The sequence below is a fragment of the Symphodus melops genome (assembly GCF_947650265.1).
Source record: "Symphodus melops genome assembly, chromosome: 16".
Classification (NCBI taxonomy): domain Eukaryota; kingdom Metazoa; phylum Chordata; class Actinopteri; order Labriformes; family Labridae; genus Symphodus; species Symphodus melops.
In genome coordinates this window covers 22,745,031-22,755,780 of record NC_136706.1, presented here as the reverse complement: position 1 = coordinate 22,755,780, position 10,750 = coordinate 22,745,031, and the positions used below count along the sequence as shown (strand labels likewise).

The 10,750-nt window shown below is 46.6% G+C and overlaps 1 protein-coding gene across 1 annotated transcript; it reads right to left on the bottom strand.

The window, feature by feature from the left end:
* Window positions 1-239: 239 nt before the first annotated feature.
* On the bottom strand, window positions 240-10,239 carry LOC306837071 (folylpolyglutamate synthase, mitochondrial-like). The gene is made up of 15 exons (XM_079364551.1): window positions 10,026-10,239; window positions 8,723-8,851; window positions 8,583-8,636; window positions 8,372-8,436; window positions 7,487-7,601; window positions 6,320-6,397; window positions 6,186-6,247; window positions 5,167-5,269; window positions 4,974-5,051; window positions 4,741-4,891; window positions 3,595-3,678; window positions 3,306-3,456; window positions 3,082-3,157; window positions 2,449-2,515; window positions 240-2,093 (listed from the first exon to the last, which is right to left on the bottom strand). The coding sequence occupies exons 1-15, from the start codon at window positions 10,170-10,172 to the stop codon at window positions 1,717-1,719; spliced, it is 1,737 nt and encodes a 578-aa protein (XP_079220677.1). The 5' UTR covers window positions 10,173-10,239; the 3' UTR covers window positions 240-1,716.
* Window positions 10,240-10,750: the final 511 nt, after the last annotated feature.

Genomic DNA, 10,750 nt, shown 5'->3' with positions numbered 1-10,750 from the left:
GGGTTTTTTTTTTTAATTGTTACATTTTAACTTTTCTCAACTGGAAAACTCCGTCCTTCCGAGAAGCACCTGAACGCATCACGTGCTGCCGATGAAGCAGCGAGAGGAACAATTTATTATGTACACATTAAAGTCAGATTTAAGCTAACTTTTACACACGCTCAAATAAATTAATCTTTTGCTTTCAGTTCGCTCAATAAAAAGGAATCAGAAGCCAAAAAAGACAAAAAGATCGTCCCAACTTCAGCTTTTTTTTATTGACTCACAATTTTAAGAAATTATTTCATTACTTCATCCTCACGACAATTTGATGACCTCAAGTTGAACTTTTTAAATCACCAGGAGGTCACACGATGAACCAATGAGGCCGAACCACTGATCGGACGCTGATGACATCATCGTGCTGATCAACGTGGTCGCGTGTATTTTATACACCGTCGTCCTCGTTCACCGTCACGTGTCTCACAAACGCACAGTGACGTCATGTCAGTTAATGCTCATTTAAATAACGGACCGTTCAAATATTTATTTATTTCCAGTGTTCACCAGATTAATTTAGAGTTTGATTGACAGTCGCATGATTTCATGTGATGCCAACACGAGAGTTTGAATATTTACACATCGTTCCTCTCGTGTGTGTGTTCAGCAGAACGTCCAAGACGAACAAATAAAATACAAAATAATAATAAAAGGAGAACATGTGCAAAAACTCTTTCAAATAAAAAAGCAGGCTGTGAGAGGTGAAGCTGCAGCCGGGCGCACCAGAGGAGCAGGATCGACTCCCTCAGAAAAGCTCGCTGACTGACATGTAAATCCACTTCTCTGTTTGTTCTGAGCAGACGTGATTTAACCTGCGTGAGAAAAATAGAAAGCTTAAATCGCCGGATGCACCCGTTGTGACCCGATCGTCAGTGGACGATGCTAATTTGTTTTGCTAAATCAATTTAATGCAGACTGTTCTGTTGTAGATTCAGAAGAAGAGCGTTACGTCTCCACGGTGACCTGAAAACGACACGTTTACAACAAGAGGAGGAAAAAACAACACAATAGTATTCTTCAGGGTGTGGCGTGCTGACACCCACTCTCCGTGTCAGCACGCCGGGACGAAGGCGGTACACTTCGGCGTGTTTGAAATGAGAAGGACCTTTTTATAGTTACTGTCTGTCACTGAAGTTGTCATTGTTTGGTTACCATGGAGACGTAGATGAGGCGCATCCTTCCCACGAGATGCTTCTCCTGTCGTCTCTCTCTCTTGTTTTTTTTTTTGTTTTTTTAAACGGGTTCACAGGTTGGCGTTGAAGTGCGGACATGAGAGAACTAACACAGAGCGTGTTGAAAACAGATAAAAAAACAAAACAACGTTAAATTATTTCAAGCACCAAGGAGGTCCGCGTAGCACGCTCGCAGCTGCTGCAGTTCGTGTAAACGTGTTTTGGCGTCAGACTTAAGACTTAAGACTCAAGCGCCACCGATTGGCCGTGTGTCGTCTTTAAGGCTCTGGGTGAAGTTACGGCCGCGCTTTATTGGCGTTGAGAAGCTGCCTTGATCTGAGCTCGCCGGCTGCCACTGAAGGAAGGCCACCGAGACGCCGGCGATGACGGTACCTCCGTGCAGACCTACAATCTAAAACCTCCTCTTAACAGGCAGACATTATTCTTCTTCTTCCCTGCGGTGTTTAAACCGTCTATTAATCCGCTCTAACCGTTCGCCATCCTTCTACTTGGAGGACGCCGTGTCCAGGTGTTTCAGAGCTCCGCCCACCAGGTGGAGGCTTCCCGTGATGAGCACGTGGATCTCCGCTGCGTCACAGAGCGGGGCCGCCTTGTTTTTGACGCTGGGTTTTACCGGCGGGACGGCCTTGGCGGGGTCCGCCAGCACCGAGTCCCTGCCCTGCGTGATCCACTGGAGGGCGCTGAGGATGCACGGGAAGACCAGCGTGTCCGCCTTCCTGTCGGGGACGAGGGGCAGCGTGTCCTCGATGAGCAGCTGAGCTCCTCTGTCGTCCCCGAGGCGGTTGTGGAGACGCCAGCTCCTCTCGTTGTCCAAGCAGCGGGTCAGCATGTTCTCCACCGAGACGTTGAAGTTCTGCTGGTCTGAGGGACAGGAAGTGACACGGCGGGTCGAGTTACAGCGAGGACAAGCAGCAGAGACACGTTGAGCTCCGCTTCAACATTTCAACACCTGACTCACTCGCTAATCGACTTCTGGTGACGCGGTCATGCTAACCGTTTCCTCCCGCTACAGGATGCTATGCTAAGCTAGGTAACCGTTAGCTGTTAGCGAGTGAAAAACATTTAATCATGTAGTTTCAACACAACCTTAAAAAAACTCTCAGCAGGCGGCGTTAGGAGGAGCCGTGGTCATGTGACCTTTCCGTCTTCCTCGGACTCCAACGCTGGTCGTCTAGGTAACACGAGTCGCCATCAGAAAGACAGACGATGACCTCACCTGCGTTACAAGACGTGATGACCTCAGTGATGTTTGGACAGAACACGGCGAAGTCGAAGTGGCACGGCTGAAACACAAGAAGTGAAGAAGTCACAGGCAAAATAAACATCCTGGTGAGATCGCAGCGATCGATCGATCGACGACCGTTTGATTGATTTGTTTAAAACTTTTTTTTGGATTGGATGATCAAACAGACGTGTTAGCGGACGACTTCCTTCTTTTTTTCTGTCAACTAAAAAGGACATTTAAAAGAAACTTTCGTAGATCTTATTTTTTGTTTGTTTGGGACTTTTAGTTTATTTTATTTATTCATAAATTAAAGCGATGTTTTTGGTCACAATAATTTTATTAATGTTTAAGAAACAAGAGTTTTCATGTTTCTCACATTAGCGCCTGCGCTAATCAGACGCAGTAATCAGAAACTGGGATACTATTATTGATCATGTGTGCAGCGATGTGAATAACCAGGTTTCTCTGCGAGCATGTAAACGTCACATCCTGCGTCAGCTGTTCCGGGTCGTCCGCTTCATATTTAAAAACAAAACGACTTCAGATCCATAAAAGCGGCGTTTAAACGTATCGACGGTGGATCACACGCTCTCAGAGTCAGATCAGTAACCGTGCTGTACTCACCACCAGGAGTTTCAACATGGCGGCCGAGTCTCTCTCTCCGGTGGCGTTGAACAGCAAAACTCGGGCGACCGGTCCACTACAACACAAACACGAGTTAATGGAGTCTGATCCTCGCGGTCCACTCGGGCGTCTCTGCTCGTCAACACGAGACAAGAGACAAACACGTCACGTGACGGCCTCTCAGGGACACAGCAGGCCGTGCTGGCGAGCTGCGAGGCGTTTACCTTGCGTTCCTTTCGTGCTGGGCAGCGGCGTCTCTGAACCAGTGAACGCAGGCCTGCATGCTGCGCATGGTGTGGGCGCCGTCCAGGAAGTAGGTGACCGCTCCGTGTTTCAGAGTCTGATTCCTTCCGGGCCACTCGGTGTCCGCCAGCGCTGACGGACGACAACGACACAAAAACGTCTTTGAGAGTTTGACATGAACCCGGAGACAACAGACGAGTGTTTGCTCGCCATCAAGGCGGAGACGTGCTGTGTTATTAGCAGATTAACGTCCGTGATGTCGGCGCTCACCTTTCACCATGACGGGGCTCGGCTTGAAGGCGGTCACAGGAACACTTCCTGCGTTCTCAGCCGGGGACGAGGGGAAGCTTTTATCTGTTCAGAGAGGGAAGCTTGTTTTAACAGTTTGTACTAAACAAAGATGGAGGTTGTTTTTTTATTAAAGGCTGAAGTGAGAGAACAGACTTCTTCAGTTGGCCAATCAACATGGAGCGTTACGGGCGCACTCACATTAAATACAGATGTGCTGAAGCCCATCGTGAACCCTCTGCTGCTATCGTTGAAAAGTTGGCTCATCCTGATCCGATATTGATATCAGCAAAAAAATTAATTATATCAGACTTGATCGGACTGCCTCTAAAGTCTCCGATGTCAGCGCTCCGATAAGCAGAACATTTATTTATTCAGGTTATTTTTCAGGGCCTTCCAATTAATTTTTTTGTATTTATTTTATTCACTTGTTAAGTGAAGATTACATTTTATGCGACCAATTATTTAACAGTGTTTATTATTTATATATATTTTTTTTATTTAAATATTTAATTATTATACATTTTTTATTATTATTATTTAATTATTTTTTTTTTATTATTAACTCGATCAAGTTATTTATTATTTAACTTGATCGAGTCTTTTCTCACAGTCCAAAACAAAATAAGTCATAAAATGATGTTTGATTAGTGCCGACATCGTATTGATATCGACTGATACTCAAGGCTGCGATATCGGTATCGCACCGAAAAAATAAGTATCGGGACGTCCCGATTGAAAATGATTGTGGAGGGGAACTGTCACATAGCTAAACCTTCATGCCCACGATGTTCTTCTCATCGAGTCCTCTTAAACAAAGGTTTACGGTTTATCTTCACCGTGTTTCTAAAGCTGCTTCTGGACGCTCCTCGCAGCGGGAGGCAGGAGGTTAAAAACGCTTCATGTAGTTCACAATATCAACAGCAGAGCCGAGAACAGGAAATAAAAAGCTGCAGTTTTAACGATGCGCATCGAGATCTGTCCGGTGAAAACAGCGGTGAATATTCCCGAACACTTCCTGCTGATTGGATCAGACAAACTTCAGGAGCTACATTTACTTTCGGGCCGGGTGACGTGAAAGGCGTCGGCCGAGCCGCTTCGCCTCATAAACAGAACTCTGAGTGTCACCTGGTAGACATCGTTTCTGCAGCCAGGTGTGGCTCAGCTGCAGGGCGAGCGAGGCGTTGGAGCGTTGGTGCTGCCCGGCCAGACCCAGACGCAGAGGTTCAGGGAGGTGAGCCTGATAGTCCTCCAGATCCGGACACACCCTCAGAGGACACTACAACGACAACATCAGACCGAGAGCTGCAGAACCATCCCGACCAATAAGAAGACGGGACTTCACTCCGACTGCGACTTACTTTCATCTCTTTGGCCCGGTTCCTCAGGACGACCATGGCGTCTTCGGGCTGCTTGACCGTGAAGGCAGGAACGCCCGGCTGAGCAAACACAAACCCAGAATAAAATCACTTAATGTCGAACGCCAGGGTCGGATTTGAACCCGGGCCACCCGCTACAGGGACCACAGATATCGTCACGGGCCTCGTTACCCACCTTGAAGATCCCTCCTTTCTGCCAGGCGATCTTCTCGATGGTGTCTCCGAGAATCTGCGTGTGGTCGATGCCCAGAGAGGAGACGCCGCACACCCAGGGCCTCCTGCACAAAGAACCACAGAGAGAGAGGGGGGGGGGGGGGGGGGGGGGGGGATTTAAAGACTTCATATAACTGTCAGTCTGAACCCTTCAAAATAAAACTTCACCTACAACCATGAAGCTCCAAAAACATCTGAAACAATATTTATAAAATAAAATAAAACATTTAATTTATTCCAAATAATAAATTAGACGACGTGCTGGGTTACTGGGGCAAGGCAGCAACAAAGCAAAGACCTGCTGACCCCCCCCCCCGATTTGACTCTGGACCGCTGTGGGTTTAAATCAAAGTGTATTAAGGGTCAGTTGGGTCCCATTGATCCCAGAACCAGGGTGCACCAGACCTGATTTTAAATCCAGGACCCAGTTTGATGTTTACACCTCACTCTTCCTATAGGTGTATGCTCCTCTGCACGGTTGCCATGGTGATGCATTTGAAAAGGTGGGATAAACACTGAAGCTACAGTGTCCACCACATGCTGACCTGTGTGAGCGGAGGGGGCGGAGCCAGACAGCTCTCTGTGATGATTCGAGTTTAGACTGCAGTACTCATTTTAAACACTAGGGGGCAGAGTGACATTCTGCTCCTGTGTAGCTTCAGGGAAGGGTTTAGTGTGAGTGGATGCAAAGCACGTCACATGTTTTTGGACTTCAGCCAAATTACTGAACATTCAACATGCATCGCTGCACGCCGTCCTCGTTACAGAGCGGGACTTTGGACCGAGGCCAAAGACCTCAACATGGGAACGCAATGTCCTGAGAGAGAGAGAGAGAGGGGCGTTCAATGACCCCATGTACGAAACAGTTTCCACAACATGACAGTGAGGAGAGGATCTTCACAGACAAACTGTCGATGCTGAGAAAAACGTGAAGGTCAATCAAAACCGCAGAAGAAGAACTTTCCGTTTTGAGAGTTTTACCGTATTATGTTGGTGCAGTCAAACGCTCCTCCGATGCCAACTTCAATCACCGCTAAATCCACCTGGACAAAGAGCTGAGGTCATTAGACTGCTCCTTCTGTTAGCGCCGAGCGGCACTCGGCCCGTTAGCTTACCTTCTCCTGCAGGAACACGTGGAACGCCAAAATGGTGAGGAAACGAAAGTACGCAGGCATCGCCCCCCCGTGAGCATCCTGTGAAAAGTCAGAAAAAGATCTTTTCTCACTAAGAGAGAAAAACAGCTTTTTTACTTTTCAGTCCTGAAAAAAAAAAGATGTTTCAAAGACAACTTTCTCTCTCGGGTCCACAGATCGCCCCGGGTCACCTGCTCAACGCTCCGCAGTGTGTCCCCTGCAGATATCATTGGGTAACGTTAACCTCGGGTTTGGCAGAAAGGCGTCTGACCCGAGTCAGATTTGTGCACAGTCGTGTGACGTGTCAGTCGAGTCGAGCGATTAACGAGACGATCTTTGTTTCTCTTCTGTCAGCAGGTTCGGCCCTGAAAGTTTTCCTACATGTCTGACATCTTTCAACTCGGCTGCTGTGAAACGACACACGCGTGCACGCGATGCGAGCAGAGCGATCCGCCACTTGATCGCATAGTCTGGATCCTCCCGTGATTGAGAGGTTATTTTTCTCCAGAGCGGTCAAACCAGAAACAACATGGTGGCTTTTCGTCTGACAGCGTTCAGAGCGAGATAATCTGTGAGGTCGTTTTTCTGAATCCTGACCCGTTTGTCCTCAAAAAACAACGAAACGAGAAGTGAAAAAAATAAAATAAATAAATAAAGAGCCAATCGGCTCCGAAGCAAAGAGAACGACCTTCAACGAGTCCAAACGATTTAAGTGGATAAACTGAAGGCTGAAGGTCGTCACATGACGCTCACGCTCGCCCTCACATGACGCCCCTCATTTTCTTCTTCACTTAATTACAACCTGTGACTCTCATACAACACGACTGTTCAGAGAAGTCTGAAACGTTTCTGCCTCGCCGCCTCGCCCTTTGACAGACGTCTGCGTTTGTCTCGTAGAGTCGGCGCTCCCACTCAGCGACAGTGCGGACGTCTTTGTCTTTTGTTTTGTGGAGAACTTCATCTCTTCAACTTCTGTTCATCTAACTGAAGTGAATTAAAAGTCAAAGCTGGTGATTTACACTTTTATTAGCGCTCGCTGCAGCGTCCTTTATGCTAATGCTAACGATGCTCCGTTATAAGCTACGGAGGGAAGTTTCCGAAGTGGGCCTGACGACACGTCACAGACATTTACGTCTCAGAATCACCGACCTTACTTTCATCCAAACGTCCGTAAACCTGCCAGAAGTATTTGGTGAAGAGCTCTTTCCCGATTGGCCGTCCGTTGATTCGAATCCTCTCCCTGACTTGGACTAAATGTGGAGAACTGTGAACACAGAAGGAGGCGAGCAACACGACACGTTAGTGCATCTCAGAGGTGCGTTCACTGTCCTGACGTCGAGCGTTCGTAGAGTAAAACACTATGAAGTTATTTCTCCTTTCATTCCCCCGTTTGTCTCTCTTAAATAAAAAAAGTTCACATTTGATCCGTTAGCACAAATAATAGGACGCTAGTTTGATAAGCTAAAGGGTCGGAGCGGCGCACCACTCGGAGCGTATCGAGGAAACGCTGCAATGACAAAGTCGATGATTTGCTGGATCTTTGTTGACTGCGTCACATTTTTCTTTTTTGTTGAATTCATTAGCAGCCTACACTGTGTCGCGTTGCTATGACGTCACGCTATAACGTAGCTTACGCAGCTATCGACGTCCGGCTGAAACACCATCTACCAACTATGGCACGGTTGGCTGTGGAAACACAAACAGGATCAGGCTTTAAAGAACTGATCCAGACCGGACCGCTTGGTGGAAACGGGGTTCGACAGTTCAACAAAAAATCTTGTCGTGCAGAGTGTGGCTAACGTTAGCATGGCCAGGCTAAAGTCCACACGCCTGTGCTAATCGTGGTCATGTAGTGATCTGACAGTGAAAGCTGTTAGATTACATATCAAACCTGAGCGTCTTTTATTTAGACTGAGGGTGAGGTTGGCCTGCACGCAGCTTCTTGTTATAGTATAGAGGACTCACGTCTGACCTCAGGAGACCCCGCCCCCTCCCGCTCTGAGGACCATGTGCGAACACGCTCTGCACGCTCACCTGTAAAATCCAGTGCGGAAGCCGTAGCTTCTTAAAATCTGCTCGGTGAACGCACACGTGGAGCCCTGAGAGAGAGAGAGAGAGAGAGAGAGAGAGAGAGAGAGAGAGAGAGAGAGAGAGAGAGAGAGAGAGACAAACACTCGTAAACCAATGTAAACATGTTTTCATGACCTTCAGTCAGCGCTTTCATAATCAGAGAGAAAACGCCCACCTTGCCCTTTGTTCCCGTCACGTGAATAATATTGAGATGGTCGAGCTCCTCCACCTTTGACAGACAAACACAAGATAAGGATGAAGAACGTTCACTCTCTTCATGTGGCGCCCACACAGCGAGGCGGGGCGGGGACTCACTTTGAGACCGGCTCGTTCCAGAAACCCTCTCATGGCGTGGAGCTGCTGCTGAGGGTGGCTCCGCTCTCGTCTGACCTGCTCCAGAGCGCTGGAGTTGGTCTGCAGTGTGTTCAAAGTGCAAACGGCGTCCTGTTAAAAAAAAAAAACAAGATGTGAAAGTTTCACTAAAACTCAAACTTTTAGTTTTTCATTTATTCCCCAAAAGGACGCCGAGGTTTCCCTCATTTCAAACAACATCAAGATTACAAGCAAACACAACAAACTCTGGAAATTTGAAACAAATTGGCAGGAAAAAGATTTGAATGTTTTTTCCTGATAATCAAATTAACTGAACACAAAGAATCCACTGACACACGGACTGATCTAATGTTTCTATTTGCATAGATTACAAAGCGTGCAGCGGGTGAACATGTGACGGAGGATAAAGATTTTTTTTAAATGTTTGTAGCGGTGTTTTTGGACGAAATGTCCCTCCCTCCTCTAATGTGCTGCCTTCTCTCGTCAGCTCACTCGGACTTTCTGCAGAATAAAAACTCTAAAAAAAAAAAAAAAAGGTCAGGCAGGAGAAACTCCGGGTGAAACCAGAGCGAGACGTGCGTCACACACGCAGCTCGTCCTGGAAACAACCGGAAGAGTTTTCTGCAAGTGTGAAACTTCTGCAAGTTTAGAAAGGAGAACTTTTTAAATAAAGTATGAAAACACAAAACAAAACACGGCGGTTTGTAAAAATGGGGCCAAGAGTTTGGCGGGTCCTCAGTGGGGCGTGGCGGGTCCTCAGTGGGACACTACAGGTCCTCATCGCCATGGCAACAGCCAAATCTCTAACAGTATCGGGTGGACTCTCAGAGGGATGAAGATCCACATAAACTACACTAAAAAATAAAAATACTATTAATATTTAAAAGTGTATAAAATAAGAATGATTAAGTAGTTTCTATCCATTCATTAACAAACACCGACTCCATGTTGGCTCATTATGTAATGTTCTCCCGGGTAAACAGAGGTTAGAGCACGTGCGGGTTCACCTGGCTGTACTTTGACTCAGACCACAGCTGTACACACTTTTCACTTTTCACACTCAGCCAACAGCAGCTGCTTCACTTCAACACTTCTTCAGCTTCTTCAGCTGAAATCAACGCGGTCTCATGTGGTCCTGTCAGCCATCTTTAGACCCGGACCTGGACCCTGAGACCCCGCACAGCTTTTACAAACTTGTCAAACTAGCGCCGGTGGCTAAAGTTAGCTTGGCTAGCAGTGGATTCAAAAAAAAAAGGGGGGACAGGACCAGGACAGGTCTTCTTACCTGGTACTCCATGCCTGGTATCTGAGGAGCTGTCCTCGTGCTGTAGTACCTGATGGAGGAGTCCGCGTGCCTCACCGCCCAGTCTCTGTTCCGGAGCCGCGCGGCAAACCGGGAGCCCCGCTGCCACACGCGCCACATGCACACCATGATGAGGCGTCGAGCTGTCACAGGAAGCTGACTGCCCAAATATGGGTGGTTCTTTTCGAATGCGTCATGACGTCACAACACGCCCCTCTCTTGCTTACTGATTTACAGTATTTGCTCACTCCCATAAACGTTTTTTTGTTGTTTTTTTGCCTTAATGTTTTATTGTATTTAATTATTTATTTATTTTCAATATTTGTAATATTTGTATTGGTATTTTGTTTTTACATCATCAACATAAAACAAAACATTAAAGATTAATCATTTTACATCATTTATCCACAAATTACTCAGATAGATAGATAGATAGATAGATAGATAGATAGATAGATAGATAGATAGATAGATAGATAGATAGATAGATAGATAGAAAGTGTGAAAGTTGGAGAAATGTACAAATTCTGTATTAAATGTTTATAACTGTAAACAGAAACTGTCCTCAGAAGAAAAGGTAGTCCTTGTAACTCTCCTGGTCGCTTTTTCACCTCCATACAGTGTCCAGTAACCCTTTTTTTTTTTTTTTGAATAAAGTGTGTGTCTTCAGTCAGACTCATACTTTTGTTGTAGTGTTCTTGTTACAC

Bases quoted from the DNA above. Each gene is read 5' to 3' on its own strand.
- LOC306837071 (XM_079364551.1), bottom strand. From the start codon at position 10,172: ATGGTGTGCATGTGGCGCGTGTGGCAGCGGGGCTCCCGGTTTGCCGCG. The intron at 3,679-4,740 runs GTGACACTCAGA...CTCTCTGAACAG, and splicing joins GCAGAAACGATGTCTACCAG to ATAAAAGCTTCCCCTCGTCC. The intron at 3,158-3,305 runs GTAAACGCCTCG...TTTGTGTTGTAG, and splicing joins CAGCACGAAAGGAACGCAAG to TGGACCGGTCGCCCGAGTTT.